The sequence below is a fragment of the Trachypithecus francoisi genome, unplaced genomic scaffold, assembly GCF_009764315.1.
Source record: "Trachypithecus francoisi isolate TF-2019V2 unplaced genomic scaffold, Tfra_2.0 Lachesis_group10, whole genome shotgun sequence".
Lineage (NCBI taxonomy): Eukaryota > Metazoa > Chordata > Mammalia > Primates > Cercopithecidae > Trachypithecus > Trachypithecus francoisi.
Genome location: NW_022681455.1, coordinates 114,213,368 through 114,231,102, shown reverse-complemented (window position 1 = coordinate 114,231,102; position 17,735 = coordinate 114,213,368). Strand labels below are relative to the sequence as shown.

At 43.2% G+C, this 17,735-nt stretch overlaps 1 protein-coding gene across 1 annotated transcript in view; it reads right to left on the bottom strand.

Moving 5' to 3' along the window:
- The window catches only part of HYDIN (HYDIN axonemal central pair apparatus protein), a 388,294-nt gene that overhangs the window by 23,779 nt on the left and 346,780 nt on the right, over positions 1-17,735 (bottom strand). Inside the window, 6 exon segments of the mRNA XM_033218949.1 lie at positions 1,145-1,357; positions 4,377-4,596; positions 5,417-5,694; positions 8,416-8,574; positions 10,431-10,629; positions 13,105-13,274. Of these exon segments, the coding sequence (XP_033074840.1) occupies positions 1,145-1,357; positions 4,377-4,596; positions 5,417-5,694; positions 8,416-8,574; positions 10,431-10,629; positions 13,105-13,274 (1,239 nt within the window).

The following is a 17,735-nucleotide window of genomic DNA, read 5'->3' as shown; positions in this document are numbered from 1 at the left end:
AGCGTTCTTTATTAGGTACCTCTCAGGCATGTAGAGACCCAGGATTAATGGAGGATAATGGAGGCCCTGGAAAGAAACATAATACTTTGGAAGGCATCTTGGTGATATATTTCAGGAGACAGAAAAATGTTCATATGTATCTGAGCCAGGAATCCCATCCCAGAGAGCTTATTGAAGAAAAATCCCTCCAAAGAAAAAAGTTATGTGTATATATAAGAACCAGTTATAATGTTGATGAAAATTTGTAGATAAACATTCAACAAATGGAAACGTAAAACAAATTGTGGAACTTTCATTCAGTGAAATATTTGGCAGTTATTAAAAATAATTATCACAAAGACCACATAGTTAAATAGAAAAATGCTAGTGCTATACTGTAAAGTGAAAACAAACTGAATGTACAATTTGGTATGTGATGATGACAGATATGGCTGTATCTGAATAAGGATTGGTAGTGAAGATAGAAGAAAAAAGTTCATTTTTTAATAGGGTGGAAGATTATGGCCACTTTTCTTTTTTTCATTTTGTTACAGTCACCATTGTGTTATTTATGCAATTAAGTGAAACATTAATTACTTGATGCTTTGTCTGGACTCCATTTCAGAACCAAGCCCCTGACTCTACGAGAATCCCCTCTACATAAAAAAAAAAAAAAAAGAAAGAAAAAAGGAAGCCAAAGCTTGATAATCTGCACAATTCCTCACTATTCCAACATAATCTAGATGCTCCCCATCTAACATCCTCTGAGCTCTCAGCTTCCAAAATGTCTTTTTTTTTTGAGACAGAGTCTCACTCTGTTGCCTAGGCTAGAGTGCAGTGGTGCGATCTTGACTCACTGCAACCTCTGCCTCCCGGGTTCAAGCAATTCTCCTGCCTCAGCCTTCCAAGTAGCTGGGATTACAGTTGTATGCCACCATGCCTGGCTAATTTTTGTATTTTTAGTAGAGACGGGGTTTCCCCATGTTGGCCAGGCTGGTCTTGAACTCCTGACCTCAGGCGATCCACCCTCCTCAGCCTCCCAAAGTGCTGGGATTACAGGCATGAGACACCGTGCCTGGCCCCAAAGTGTCTTTTAACCTCATTCACACAGTACCACCTTCAACTATGCCAGGAAACCAATGGGGGTCAGGGGACCTCAGCCTACCTGGTGCTTGCGGTTTTCCAAGTTCATGGTGCGGGGCCTGTAGGTAATCTCGTAGGGCTTGTTTTGCTGGTGGGCCTCCAGGGTGATGAACTCAGGCCCCTCCCAGTGCTCACCCTCAAAGATGGGGTGCAGATTCCAGGTCTGGTTGGTGCGGTTTGACAGCAGAATGGTCTGCGTGTGCTTGGAGCGCACCTGGCATGTGAAATTCACCACCTGGAAGAAAGCAGGCACCTCATCTTCCATGGCACTTCCCCCTGGTCTGTCTCCAGGGCCAGAGGTACAGAATGTGCGCTGGGGAAGACTGACTTTAATAGTGCTTCCCATCATGAGTTTCAATGGGTCCGTTTATTTTTCTTTCATTCACTCAACACCTACTTACGAGTACCTTCTATGTGCTAGGCACTGTTCTTGGTGGTGGAGATGTAGCAATGAACGAAATAACAAAAATCTCTGCCCTTGAGCTGAGATTCCAGTGCGGGGAGACAGACACACAAGTGGAATGCAGAGCATGCAGGACAGAAATAAGTGCCAAGGGAAAGACAAAGCAGAGGGGGTGCCAGATTGGGAGTGGGTTGGAGTTTTTACACAGTGTGATCAGGAAGGGCCTAACTGAGCATATATATTTGATTAAAGACCAAGAAGGATGAAGCAGGGGAGACCTGGGGAAGGGCCTGAGTCAGCCTGAGTGTAACTGGCAAAGGAAATACCAGTTACAAAGCTCCTGGTTTTGATAAAAGGCAAGGAGGCCAGTGTGGCAAATGTGAAGTGAGTGAGGGGGAGATAAAGTGACAGGGGACAGCACACAGGGCCTTGGAGTTGTGGTAGAGACTTTTTTTTTTAATTGAAAAAAGAGGACTTATGAGTGTTTTGAGTAGAGTGACCTGATCTGATCTATGCTCTAACAGAATGGCTCTAGATGCTTAGAAGTGACAGAGGAAGACAGATTAACTAGAAGACACTTGCAATAGGCCAGGTGGGGATCGACAGTGGCTTGGGTGGCACTGGTAGCACTGGGGATGGTAGAAAGTGGGTATATTCCGGTTGTACTTGGAAGAGCCAATAACATATACTGTTGTATGGTATCTTGGGTGCAAGTGGAAGAAGGTTCAAGAATGACACCCAAGTTTTTAGTCTGAGCAATGAGCAGAATGGAGATGCTCTTTACTGATGTGGGGTTGACTGTGGAAGGAGCAGGTTTCAGGGAGAGATCAGGAGCTCAGGTTTCATACATGTTAAATTTGACATGCCTATTAGTCAAGCAGGAAGTAGAATTTACAAATCTGGGGTTCAAGGGAAGAGCCCAGGCTGGAGATAAAGATTTGGGAGTTATCAGTATAGCAATTTCATTGTTGTCGTTACTGTTGTTGTTTTGTAGAGGTGGGGTCTCACTATGTTGCCCAGGTTGGTCGTGAACTCCTGGGCTCAAGCGATCCTCCTGCCTCGGCCTCCCAAAGTGCTGGGATTACAGGCACGAGCTACTGTGTCCAGCCTAACAGTGTTTTTTTTAAGGCCAAGAAACTGGCTGAAATCAACAAGAAATGATTGTATGTAGAAGAAAGAAGGAATCTAAGGACTAGTTCTTGACTGACAAACTCCAATGTTAAAAGAATCAGAAGGCCAGGCTTGGTGGCTCATGCCTGTAATCCCAGCACTTTGGGAGGCCAAGGTGAGTGGATCGCCTGAGGTCAGGAGTTTGAGACCAACCTGGCCAACATGGCGAAACCCTGTCTCTACTAAGAATACCAAAATTAGCTAGGTGTGGTGGTGGGGGCCCATAATTCCAGCTACTTAGGAGCTGAGGCAGGAGAATTGCTTGAGCCTGGGAGGCAGAGGTTGTAGTGAGCCGAGATCATGCCACTGCACTCCAGCACAGGCGACAGAGTGAGACTCTGTCTCAGAAAAACAAAAAACAAAAAACAAACAGAAGATGAGAAGGAGAAGCCAGTGAGTAGGAAGAAACCCAGGAGAGAGTGGTGTGCTGGAGCCAAGTGAAGGAAGTGTTTGCAGGAGGAGGAACGGGCTTATGGTGTCAAATGCTCCCCATAGTTCAAGAAAGAACTGGCCATTGAATTTAACAATGTGAACAGTGTGGTATTGGCATAAAGATGGTCAAATAGATCAATGGATGAGAACAGAACCCACATATACATGATCAATTGATTGTCATTTACAATCAATGACAAAGGTGCCAAGGCAATTCAGTAGAGAAAAGAGTCTTTCAACAAGTGGTACTGGAACAATTGGATATCCATGTACAAAATTTCTTTTGATCCATATCTCGCACTATATACAGAAATTAACTCTGAATAGACTGAAGACCTAAACACAAAACTTACGTTCGGAGTATACAAAGAGCTCTCGAAACTTTAATAAGAAGACCAATGACCTAATTAAAAATAAACAGAAGATTTGAACAGACACTTCAAGTAAGATAATACAGGGCTGGCAAATAAGTGCTAGAAAAGTTGCTTAACATCATTAGTCATTAGGAAAATAAAGCCTCCACGAGAGACCCTACATACCAATTAGAATAGCTGAAATTTAAAAAACTGACTATCAACTATGGACAAGGATGTGAAGTAAGTGGAGATGTCAGACATTGCTGGTGGCATTGCAAAAGGACACAACTACTTTGGAAAACAGTTTGGCAGTTTCTTACCAAGGTAAACATATGCCTACCACATGACCCAGCCATTCCACAACCGGGTCTTTATCCAAGAGAAATGAAAGCATATGTTCCTGCTGAGACTTATAAATACAAGTTCATAGCATACTGTATGATTCCACTCATATAACATTATTTAACAAAATTACAGACAGGGAGATTGGGTGTCATTTCTCCCATAAGCAGTGTTGCCAGGTAACACAGCTGACGGTTCAGTTAGGTTTCCAGTAACAAGGCTAGCAGAGGGGTATACCAAGGCCTTTTTTTTAAAAAAACCACAGAAAAGGAGAAAGGTGTTAATGCTTTACTCATAGAGCTTGGAATTTGACCTAGCCAGTGATGTGAAAGCAGGCTTCCTTGAGAATGTAATGCTTCAGATGAGAGCTGAAGAATGGAAAGGAATAAACCAAATGAAGAGGGGAGAATGAATATTCCAGCAATGGAAATGATGTATTCGCAGGCCTCGTGGAGGGAGGGGGCAGGCCTGCATGTTTGAAGGAGGCCCGGCTGAGTTCACTTGCTGGGGTCACTCCTGCCACGGGGCCACCCCGGACAGCACCTACTAACCTCTTTTATTGCAGGTGGTCCCACGCAGACTCCAGACAGGGTTAGGCTCAGAGGACTGCCTCCCTGGATGAAGCAGAGAATGTTTTTACAAAGGCTCTCCTTTCCCACCTCGGTGGGATGGTAGGTCACTTCGAAAGAAACCTCCATGCCTGAGGTAATATAGCCTTCTTCTGGGCTAATGGAGAAATGAGGCTCAAATTTTTTGACGTCCCATTTAAACCTTTTCCAAGACAAAAGAAGACAAGAAAGAGAGTTTATGGATGTTGTAAGGGTGTCCTCAATGCTACTGAGAACAAGAAACTCTGCCTGGCCTGTGAGGTTCACCTCCCTTGAGTCTATCCTAGGACCTAGGAGGAGAAATATCCGCCGGACAGAGCAGAAGCACTGGGGAAGGTGGGCCAAGGTCACTCCCTGGGTAGGTAGACTTCACTCCCTTGCAGAGCTGAGCCAAGGGCAGGAAGTGGCTGCATCTTACTATCCACGAGTGACACATCGGGGAACGTAGGTATCAACACGCATACACATGTGTCGTGTACGTAAGGTCACACAGCTAGGAAGTGGCTGGGCTAGAACAGAAACCCTTCTGGGACTGTGGCCTTAACTGTCCCCTGCACTGCCTCTTGGTTCAGATCCTGGATGGTGGCGACAATCCCTTCCTGTGAGAGTTGCCTCTGTTCTGGGTGGCACGGGTATCCCATGGCCCTGTGTGGTCCTCCCTCTGTGGTTGGGCACTCGCTTATCTGTGAAATGCGTTGGTAGCAGTCTTGGTCTCATAGAACCGTAGTTGGATTACGATGTGTGTCATGTCAAGGCATGAAACAGGCATTGAGAAAATATCTCCTGTTATCTCCATTGTAGTAATCATAGTAGCAGCAATCACCCCAGTGAGGCCCCTGCTGTCACATCTTGAGGGAAGCAGGGGGATGTAGAAGGGAGAGGACAGAAGTAAAAAGCGACTGCTCTTGCAGAACAAGTCCAGGGCAGGTATAGGGACAGGGGCCTCTGCTGCAGCCTTAGGGTGGGAGGCACCGCTCCCCTACCTTGCACCCATGTCGCCTGTGTTCAACATGAGGATGCGACGTGTGGCTTGTGTCTGATACACCACAGGTCCGAAGGGAATATGTTCCTGGTCCAGCGAGATCTCCAGGGCCTGGCAGCAGCCGCTAAGGAGGAAGAGGGGGCGCAGGAGCCCCATGCATTCCATGAACACTTCCTCAGAGAAGGGAGGGACACGCTTCTTCGGGGCAAAGCTGACTTCCAGTTTGCAGACTTCTCTGGGCTTCAGTGTGATGTTGTGGAAGGGCACCAAGGTGAGGACCTGAATAAAACAGCACCCAGAGTCAGCAGCTGAGGGTGGGAGGCCCCTAAGGCCTTGGTTCCCAGAGGTCTTGCTGCTGGGATTGAAACAGGGGTCAGATCTCACTCCTGCTCTCCCATCAGCTGTATATGCTTTGGTAAATTACTTAAACTTTCTCTGACTTACTCTATGTTGAAGATTAGTATCATTTCCTTTTCCTGACCCTTTCCTATTTTGTGCATTTTCTTCTTTCTTCCTCCTCCCTGATAAAGGAAATAGTAATGGGAAATAAGAAACACTTAGAGCTCTGGCATTTCTCAAGGAGTGTTCCCTGCCTCAGTTTCCCTGTGTGGTTGTTAAAATGCAGATTCTGACTGGGTGCCGTGGCTCACGCCTCTAATCCCAGCACTTTGGGAGGCCGAGGTGGGTGGATCACTTAGGTCAGGAGTTCAACAACAGCCTGGCCAACATGGCGAAAACCTGTCTCTTCTAAAAATACAAAAATCAGCCAGGCTTTGTGGTGCATGCCTGTAATCCCAGCTACTCAGGAGGCTGAGGCAGGAGAATCGCTTGAACCCAGGAGGCAGAGATTGCAGTGAGCTGAGATCACACCACTGCACTCCAGCCTGGGCGACAAAGTGAAACTCCAACTCAAACGAACAAACAAACAAACAAACACACAAACAAAAAGCAAAAAAAAAAACTGGCAAAAAAAAAAAAAAAAAAGCAGATTCCTGGATCCTGCCCCAGACCAACTGAATCAGAGTCTCTGGTCAGGGCAGGGGTGGGGGGGCCTGGAATCTGCATATTCTAAAGTTCCCCAGGTGACTCATGTATTCTAAAATCAAGGACCACTGTACAAATTTGTTCAGCTTTCTCTTCCCTCTCGTTCTGGTAAAAATCAAATCCAAGTCAGCTTTAAGGAAGTCAATTCCCTTCTCATCCGGAAGCTCTCTTTGGTACAGAGGACTGAGCAGTCACCAGTGAGTGGACAGGGGCAGCAGGGAGTGAGATTATGGGCTGCGGAGCTGTGACAGGAAAGTCACCTTAGAGACTTCTCCAACACGATGTGGGAAGCTAGCCTCAGGGTGTTGGTGCCAGCATGGGGCGCTCTGGCAGCTTTAATCTGACCTGCTGAAGAGGCAGACTTGGTATGGCCAAACTATTAGGGACCCTGACATGCTGGAACCAAGGACTTTAATTTGGATTACTAAGGAAAGAGAAGCAACAAGTCTTCCCTACCTTGCCCGGATGGCAAAGTAGGGAACACGGGGTACTGGAATGAGACGCCCACAGGGTCTCTTACCTTGGCTGGCCTCTCACAGCCAGTTTCTCTGTACCCTGCAATCCCCAGATGGTCCACAGTGCTCTTTCCATATGGAGTTCTATCTAGTTTTCAAGTGTATATACCTTTGCCCACGAGGAACACCCCTTCCTAACCTGTTGAGGGACACCTCTTCACACTGTAAAGTTCAGTACAGGCCCCTCTCCGCGGGAAGCCTTCTGTAATCCCCCAAATCCTCCTCTGAGCAGCCCTGATCCTGATTCACACTCTGCCTCTGTAGATTCTGTGCTGCCCTGGGGCTATTTATATGTCTGTGACCCTCAAGGACTGAGATCTCCACCAGACCAAGGTCTATGTCATATTCACCTTTTATTCCTAGCACCTAGCATGTATTACTGAGTAAGTGTAAGAATGAACTGCATGAAGGAATGGATGCAGTCTGGTCTTGGAATCAAACATATTTGGTGCATTTCCAAGGGTCATTCAAAGACTAATGACTGTAAGATGAGTAGCTAGCAGCCAGGACTGGTAGCTTCCATGTTCAGGGAACTTGAGGAAGTAGACTTGACAATAAACATGCTTTTCTCTCACTGCTGGTGGCTGTGCAAAGTGAGATAATCTTTCAGGGAGCAGATTGGCCATGCACCTTGAAACACACTTTCCCTTTTGACACAGTGAGTCCACTTCCAGGAAGGTGTGTGTGTATGTGTGTGTGTGTGTGTGTGGGGGGCGTGTGTGTGTGTGTGTGTGTGTGTGTATATATATATATATATATTTTTTTTTTTTTTTCTTTTTGAGATGGAGTCTTGCTCTGTTGCCCAGGCTGGAGTGCCATGGCGCGATCTCAGCTCACTGCAACTTCCGCCTCCTGGGTTCAAGCAGTTCTCTGTCTCAGCCTCCCGAATAGCTGGAATTACAGGCACCCATCACCATGCCTGGCTAATTTTTTGTATTTTTAGTAGAGATAGGGTTTCACTATCTTGGCCAGGCTAGTCTTGGACTCCTGACCTTCTGATCTACCTGCCTTGGCCTTCCAAAGTGTTGGGATTACAGGTGTGAGCCACTGAGCCTAGTCTAGGAATGTATCTTAAGCATAGAGTCATGGATGCACACAAAGGCTTAAGGAGAAACACCTGAAATGAACAAAAATAGAGAACTGGCCTGTCTACACAATGGAGATGTAAATAAACAAATGACAATGAATGACATGGAAAATGAAATGAAAATGCAAAATGAAAATAATGTTAATTTTCACAAAAACGGTATGGGACTAGTGCACCGTGTAAAGCCCTATACTGTTTTTGTGAAAATGAACAGACAGAGCACAGGGAAGGCTCTTAGAATGGTCTGGCACATTACAGATACATAAGAAATGTGAGCTGCTTGTGTTGCCAGCATGGCCACCCTCATCATCAGGGAGCATGAAGGGGCCCCTAGGAGCCCCTCTGAGCACCAACCTTGGGTTCCTGGAGTTCTGGAATTGAGAACAGAATGGACTGGTTAAATGTGAGCTGGGCCAGGCTGTTGTTCATGATAGAAACTGTTCTTTTCACAACCTGCCCTGGTAGGACAGCTCCCAACTTCACAATCTTGTTGGGTGGATCTAGGACTAAAATCTGTGGGACAAGAAAGAGTAGGAAGAAGAGTTCATTAGTTAAAGAGAAAAATAAACACTACATGTCTTCTCTGGTGAGGCAAGGGTGGTTCCTTTTTCTGTGCCCTTACTTCTTCATATTGGGTGGGCATTTCCCTGCTCAATAAGCATTTAAGTGCCTAAAGTGTCCACTGAACTACTCGTCACACAATTATACAAGTACAACTGGCTTAAAATATACTTAGGAAAATCTCAGGGCACCTTGAGAACATATTACAGGGGGCTGAAACTAGGCTAGGGGGCTCAGGGGGCCTTTCTGAAGATGGCATATATACATTGAGAGCTAAAGAAAGGTATGAGCTAGTCGGTTTCAGCCAGAGTGAGTGTGGAATTGGGGAACAACCTAAGGCAGGGAGATAACCTGTGGCCAGGCCCTGAGCCAGAGGGAGTGGCCCAGTCAAGGCCTGAGGCTGGGAGCTAGGACCTGAGAAGACAACTTGAGAGAGGTGGTCAGGTCTTGCACTTGCAGGTGCAGGTAGGCCACTGCTGAGTGAGAAGTGGGAGACTGGGCTTCATTCTGGGAGCAATGGGAAATCAGTGAAGTATGGAGTGTTTGTGAGAGAGCTCTGGCTCCTTTATGGAGAATGGGCTTGAAGAGGGCAAGAAAGAAAGCAGGAGGGAGAGATGATGGTGGTTGGATTAGAACAGTGGCAACAGAAGCAGAGAAAAGCAGTTATGCTTCCAAGTCCTCAGGTAAGACACTGATTAAAATAGTGCCTGGGTCAGGCCAAGGCCAGGCTGAGCCTGCCCTGCAGAATGGCCCTGACCCACAATGGGCAGCACCCCCTGGTCACTGTCATGTGGTCAGTCACTAAACTGTACCCCTCCACCCAACTATCTTTAAACCCAGCCACATGTTTCCATTTTGTCTAAAAAGGCAAGAGCGTCTCTCCCACCAGTCATGAGCTCTTGGATGTCTGAGAACATGTGAAAGTCACTTCTGCATCTTCCCAAAGTATCCAATACACAATGGGTGCTAAATAAACAAGCGAAAGACCAATAGGAAAAAGAATGAATCAATGGCATCAGAAGAGACCTTGTCTCTAGCTTGGGTCTAGACCCATGAGTTGGCAATATCCTGTTGCTCCTATGGCTTGATGGGAAGGCTGCCAGGAATACACCCCTCGCCTGGTTGCCGAAATATGCTATGCATTCTTGAAAGTCTTGGAAGGATTTCAATCTTGCAAAACCTTCTATTACAATACAGATAATCCCACCAGACAAGCACCTTATGCGTTTAGTAGACACGAGAAGGAAATGAATGAGCAGCAGAACATGACCATCTCCTTTCTATCCAGAGTGGCTGGGTAAAAGGAATGCCTTGAACCAAATAGCATCCAGGGATCTGTGGCTGGCTGGGGAATGCTAACTAATGGGGTGTTAAGGAAAGATGTGCCATCACTGAAACACGTGTCTGTGTACATTGCTTAAAAATGTTATCTATTAAACCTGAAAACAAACATGCACTGATGCAGGAGGAAAAGGATATACTTGGGGTATATCTGAAATTTGAGTCTGAAAGTCTCAAATTTCTCCAAGAAAAAGAATATTTCTCTAGTGTCTGTGATTACCTGTATCCTTTGATACAGTAATGTATGGTATTGAATAAGATCTATGATTCAGTGAGTCTGATCTGGTGATTTGCCCCTTTGTGTTATTAGGAACATTATCTCAGTGGGACTGGCTGACCTCCAACAGAGCAGCCTGGGGCAGAGAAGCAGAGGGGCTGGAAGGGTGAAGGGGTTCTGGGGGGCAAAGAAGGTTGAGAAGGGTAGAAAGGAGGGTGCCACACCTGAAGGCCTCCCGACTGTCTGTTACCTTCATTTCAGTACCCTTCCCTTTGATTTCGACCGTTTGTTGTGAAAGCCCATTGATTTCAAAGGGGATGAGTTCTTGATAGTTGATACTTTCTCGAGGATAAAAAGTTATTGGAATCTCCAGTGTGTTTCCTGGCTTTACCACATCAACACGGCAGTTCACCTCGAGATGAGTGGTATTGGTGTACAGACAATCTATGCTGCAGAAAATCAAGAGGAAGAGGCGTAAGCTCCAAGAAGTCTGACCCAGGGGGCAGATGCCGTCTCCTTGTCTCTTTGGGCTGGATACTGATGGGTTTCCTGCCCTGCTGTCCTAGAGTCACATAAGTCATTTCAGAGCTGGAAGGGAGGTCAGCAATGACCCAGCCCACGCTCTCTTAGGCACAACCAAGTTGCTCCAAGTCACATCCTGAGACCCTGGCTGAACTGGGTTTCAAACTCAAGGCTCATCACCCTTTGCCCAATATTCTTCACTCTAACGATTCTCTATTTCTTTCTTTCTTTCTTTTTTTTTTTTTTGGAGACAGAGTCTCACTCTGTCACCCAGGCTGGAGTGCAGTGGCATGATCTCAACTCACTGCAACCTCTGCGTCCCAGGTTCAAACGATTCTCCTGCCTCAGCCTCCTGAGTAGCTGGGATTATAGGTGTGTGCCACTGTGCCCAACTAATTTTTGTATTTTTAGTAGAGACGGGGTTTCACCATGTTGGCCAGGCTGGTCTTGAACTTCTGACCTCAGATGATTCGCCCGCCTCGACCTCCCAAAGTGCTGGGATTACAGGTGTGAGCCACTGTGCCCAGCCTGATTCTTGGTTTCTTGATAATGCATCTCATGGTTTTATACAAGAGGGTTTTGGACCCTCTCATAAGAAGGAAGTGCTTCCAGAAGTAATTGGGTGACAAAGCACAGTAGGGAGGAGTATATGCTCTAGAGTCAGGCAGAGAGGAGTCTGGATCCAGGCTCTATCACTAATTACCCAAACGATCTCAGAAGAGTTATGTAGCCCACATGGGGTCTCTATTTTCTTATCTGTAAAATGGGAGTAGTGATAACTGTTTCTTAGGGCTATTGTGAGGATTAAATTAGATAAAGTGACTGAAACAGTCATTAAATAGGGTGCAGAGGAAATATTCCATAAAGTGAGCTATTCTTATTATGACTCATTGTTCAATTAGAAGGGGTCTTAAAAGATCATGTCCACCCTGCTCCACACGTGAGTAGGAAGGCACTGGGCCTCTCCATTACAACCTCTCCTTGTTTGCCTTACAGTCTGTAGAGAAGGAGTCTAGCTAGGCCAACATATACAGCTCATACCTTAAGCAAAGTAAGACTGAGATTACATTAAACATGCAAGAAGGAGTATAGATAGATAAGATTTAAAGTTAGTATTTCAAATTACATGACACACTTATGATTTAATATTCAGGGTACTAATAATAACAACAGCAACAGCAGCGACTAACAATAATTGGGCATTTCTTATGTTCCAGGCAGTGTTCTAAGCACTGTTCCTAGGTGAACTAATTTAATCATCCTAATAGTCTTATACAGATGGTATTATTATTATTATTATTTTGAGACTCTGTCGCCCAGGCTGGAGTGCAGTGGCATGATCTCGGCTCACTGCAAGCTCTGCCTCCCGGGTTCACGCCATTCTCCTGCCTCAGCCTCCTGAGTAGCTGGGACTACAGGCACCCGCCACCATGCCCAGCTAATTTTTTGTATTTTTAGTAGAGATGGGGTTTCACTGTGTTAGCCAGGATGGTCTCGGTCTCCTGACCTCGTGATCCATCCGCCTTGGCCTCCCAAAGTGCTGGGATTACAGGCGTGAGCCACCGCGCCTGGTCATAGACAGTCTTATTGTGACTACCACTTCAGGCAAGGAGACAGAGGCACAGAGCGTTTTAAAAATTTGCCCAAGGTCACACAACTAGGGAAGAGTTAAAATTTGAACTTAGATCTGTGCTATCCAATATGGTGGCCACTAGACACTTGCAGTTATTAAAATTAACATTAATTAAAATAAAATAAAAAATCAGTTCTTTAGTTCTACTAGCCACATTTTAAGTGCTCTGAAGCCACATTCAGCTATAGGCCACCATATTCGACAATGCAATAATACAACATTTTCATCATTATGGAAAATTCTCTAAAGTACTGATAGACAGATTTGAGTAAACACAGGTCTTTGGGCCAGCCCTTGGAGATTCTATCTCATTAGGTCTTCAATGGGGCCCGGAACCTTGGACTAGAACATCCTACACAGGGATGGTGCCGAGAGGCTGGATTTGAATCAGAAAGCTTCGGCTCAGTACAGGTCTGCTATTTATTGCAAAGCCACTGGCCAGAGAAATTGACCTTTTAACCCTTCAAACCTCAGTTTCCAAGTCTATTACATGAGAAAATAAATGGAAGTCACAGAAGCTCTCATTAGGTCATTTGTAATTGCTCTACGTACTTCACAAAGAGGATTTTTAGCAGGGTAGCTCATGGCTATCCAAGTATTAGTGTTACTCGTGGGGACAGGGGCCCAGGATTCATATCCACTTATGTTTGACTCTTTCCCATAATCATTTTTTTTTTTTTTTTGTCTTGGCAGGGCTTCACCTGTGTGGAGTCTGTAGGGCCCACAAGCAGCTGCAGAATCATCCGGAGGCTCTGGGAAGCCTGCTTACCTCATAGGTGTTTCTTCCTTGTTGGTAATTACCAGGGTTTGTTTGTATGGGGGCATCCCAGCTTGATAGATAAAGCAGGTCCCAAAGTTGTAGCTGGTGAAGGAGAAATGGATAGCCGGGCTCACAGCACAGCCTGAGATGCTGCACATAAATGTTGGACCATGGCTGATCTGTGGGGAGGAAATGGCAGGGGGACCATAATTACAAGAAGTAGGAGGAGAGGGCTCTTAAGTCCTCAGGTTAACCTGGAAAACAGTTGGTGCTTTAACAAATACAGGTCTCAGGGTGCCATTTCCAGAGATTCTGATTTAGTAGGTTAGAAGTTTGTGTATTGAAGAAAAGTTCCTCTGTAATCAGGCCCTACATTGCCTCCCACTTTGCTCTTGCAGCAGTGATTCAGCTTGAAGGTCCAGGGGCATACCGGGCACTGCTAGTTACTACCCAACATCCACTCCCCATGGCTTCTTTCCTAGCAGGACTCTGACTGGATGCCAATGTGCCTAGGTGCAAATGCTTCATTGTACACCTTCCTTTAAAGCTCAGGATGGCCATCAGACATAGTTCTAGTCATTGCGATGTAAACAGAAGAGGACAAGAGGGTGTTTTATCTTGAATAAAGAGGCTAAGCCTTGCTGGGGAAGTTCTTTGCCTTCATGCTCTTCCCTTTCTTTTCACTCTGGAACGCAGACATAGGATGTCAGGTAAAATGGTCATCTTGTGACCAGGAGATGACAAGAAGGAGAACAAGGCTAATATGCAAAGAGTGGAAAGATGGAAAGAGCACAGGTCATCATCTGGACTCTCAATCACAAGGTAATATGTGACTCATTGGTACATGAACTTAATTTGCTCTTCACAAACTCCTCATAATGTGAATTTTCACAAATTGATTTCAAATAAATTATCTATTATTCATTCTAAGCATCATTAGAATATACATTATTAGAATAAACATTCATTTTAAACATTATTAGAATAAGTCAGCGGTCATTGGTACAAGCTATCATAAACAACTTTATAAATTTAAAAACATTTTCTTATTCAAAGCTTTTCTTTTCTTTTTCTTTTCTTTCAGCTTTTAAGTTCAGGGGTACATGTGCAGGATATGCAAGTTTGTTACATAGGTAAATGTCCAAGGCTTTTAAAGTGTTTACATTTTGTGGCTGATTCAATGAAAAGGATGTAAATTTATCACCTTCAACTCTTCTGCCAACCAGAGTAGAAAGATCTTGTAACATGTTATATTTCTGTTTGCTCAAAGAAATGTAAGTTCTGAAAAAGTTCTCAAAAGGAATAGGTCTCTTCTGAAGCCACAAACTGGGCTTTTCTCAGAGAAGATGGCTGCGACTTTGCTGCTGAGTTCCAGTGGAGCTTCCTGAACTCTCAATGGCCAGTGACACACCTTGGATTTTTTCACGGCTTAAACGTTTGTCTCCTCCAAAATTCATGCTGAAATTTAGTTGCCATTGTGATGGTATTGGGAAGTGAGACCTTTAAGAAGTAATTGGTCATGAGGGCTCGCCCTCATGAATGGACTTCTGCCATCATCGTAGGAGTGGGTTTGCTATGGCAGGAATAAGTTCACTCCTTCTTGCTCTCTCTCTCTCTTCCTCTCTCTCTCTTCCTCCTGCCCCACTCCCGACCTTTCTTCCCCCAACCGTTGCCCTTTCATCATGTGATGCCATCTGCCATGTTGTGATGCAGCCATAAGGCCCTCACCAGATGCTGGCAACTTGATATTGGACTTCCCAGGGTCCAGAACCATGAGCCTAAACATTTCTATTCATCATAAATTACCCAGTCTCAGGTGTTCTGTTATAGAAGCACAAAACAGATGAAGACAGGTTCTAGTGGTTTTACCCCCATCATTCTATCAATCACCTTCTTCCTGAGGATTTGATAAGGATGATGTGTTAGGCTGGGCATCCCAAATTTCTTTCCATTGTGGTTGAAGAACATACTTTGCATGATTTCAATCCTTTTAATTTATTGAAGTATGTTTTATGGCCTAATATCTGGCCAATCCTGGACAATGTTCCAAGTTCATTTGAAAAGAATGTCTATTCTCTTGTTGTTAGATGAAATATTCTGTATATGTCTGTTAGGCCTAGAGCTTTCATAGTGCTGTTCAAGTCTTCTTATTTCCTTGCTGACCTTCTGTCTAGTTATATCCACTGTTTAAAACTAGGTATTGAAATCTCCAACTATGATTGTTGAATTGTTTATTTCTTCCTTCAATTCTGTCTGCTTTGTTTCATGTATTTTGGGACTCTGTTGTTACATGCATGTTTATAATTGCTATGATTTCTTGATGGAGTGATCCTTTTATCATTATAAAATTATTTATCTCTAGGAATAATTTTTGATCATTATAAAATGTCTTTATTTATCTCTAGGAATAGTTTTTGCCTGTAAATCTATTTTGTTTAACATTAGCATAGGTACTCTAGCTCTTATTGGTTACTATTTAAATAAAGGATATTTATTTTTCTATCCTTTTACTTTAAATCTATTTGTGTCTTTGAATCCAAAGTGAGTCTTTTGTAGACAGCACATAGTTGGATCATGATTTTTCCCATTATTCTGCCAATTTTTATCTTTTTATTGAAGAGTTTAACTCATTTAAATTTAATGTAATTACTGATAAGGTAAAATTTATGTCTTTTTTCTATTTGCTTTCTATATATATTATGTCTTTTTAAAAAAATTACTAGTCAATTATGTCTTTTTTATTCATCTATTCCTCCATTACTGCCTTCTTTTGTGTTAAATAGATATTTTCTAGTGTACCATTTAAGTTCCCTTGTCATTTGTTTTACTATATTCTTTTGAGTTGTTGTATTAGTGGTTGCAAGGAAGATTACAATTAACATGTACATTTATAATAATCTAGTTTGAGTTAATAACAACTTAATTTCAATAACAGGCAAAACTTTGCTATTATATAGCCCTGTTACTTCCTCTTTCTTTGTGCTATTATGACACAAATTGCATCTTTATATTAGGCCCACTAATACAGATTTATAGTTGTTGCTGTATACAATTGTCTTTTAAATCAGATGGAAAAAGTTATAAATAAAAAAATACATTTATACTGATTTTATATAATCTATGCAGTTACCTTTACTGGTGCTCTATATTTCTTCATGTGGATTTGAGTTATCCTTTAGTATCCTTTCATTTCAGTCTGAAGGATTCCCTTTATTATTTTTTATCGGCCAGTCTGCTAGTGATGAATTCTTTCAGATTTTATTTATCTGAGAGTGTCCTGGTTTAGTTCCCCCAAATTGGCAGAATAATGGGAACTATTTAGAAATAGTTTTACTAGATATAAAATTCTTTGTTGATAATTTCTTTTTCTTTCAGCACATGGAATATGTCATCACACTGTCTTCAGGCCTCCAAAGTTCCTAAAGAGAAACCAGCTGTTAATCCTTCTGCTTCCAGATTATCTGTCTTTGTCTTTCAACAGTTTGGTAATGACGTATCTAGGTGTGGATTTTTTTGAGTTTATCCTACTCGGAATTCATTGAACTTTCGGGATATTTAATTGTTTTCATTAAATTTGGGAAGTTTTAGGGTGTTATTTCTTGAAATATTCTTTCTCTTATTTTCTCTCTTCTCTCCTTCTGAGATTCCCATTACATATATATTGCTATGCTTGATAATCTCTTATGGGACTCTGAATTTCTGTTCATTTTTCTTCATTCTTTTTTCCTTTTGTTCTTCATATTGGATAATCTCAATTGCTCAATCTTCATGTTTGCTGACTTTTTCTTTTTCTTTTCAACAATTTTATCCCATCTGCCACAGCTGATTCTTTCTTTTGCCATAAGAAATCTGCTACTGAACCCCTGTTGTGAATTTTTCATTTCAGCTATTATGTTTTCCAACTCCAAAATGTATATTTTTATAATTTCTATATCTTTATTGATATTCTCTATTTGGTGAGACATTGTTCTTGTACTTTGCTTTAGTTATCTAGACATGGTGTCCTATAGTTCTTTGAACATATTTTAAATAGATGATTTCAAGTATTTGTCTATTAAGTCCAACATCTGGGCTCCCTCAGAGAAATTTTTTTTGCTTTTTTGCTTTTTTCCCTGTATATGAGTTATATTTTCTTGTTTCTTTTCATGGCTCATATTTTTTTAGTTGGAAACTGGAGATCTAAAAAAGTAAATGTGGCAACTCTGAAAATCAGATCATCCCTCCAACAGGGTTGGTTACTGTTGTAACTCTTAGTTTGTTTAGCAACTTTTTCAGTAAAGTCTATATTCTTATTTATGCATGGCCAATAAAGTTTCTGCTCAGTTAGTTTAGTGGTCAGCTTATGACTGAACAGAGATTTCCTTAAATGCCTGGAACCAATAAGTCTCCCAGCTTTTGCTGAGGGGGCTGTGTGTGTGTGGCGGGACATGACTTTGACACTCAGGCAGGCAGTTGCCAACTCTGCTTTGTCTTTCCCAGGACCTAAAGGTTAGTCAGGGATAAGAGCTTAGGGCCTTCTCAGGTCTTTCCTGAGCAGTAACACAGCCTGGAGGTACACACATCTTATACATGCATGACTGTCTAGACTCCAGGGAATATGCTGAAGCTTTTCAGAGCCCCCCATGAATATCTTCTTCCCA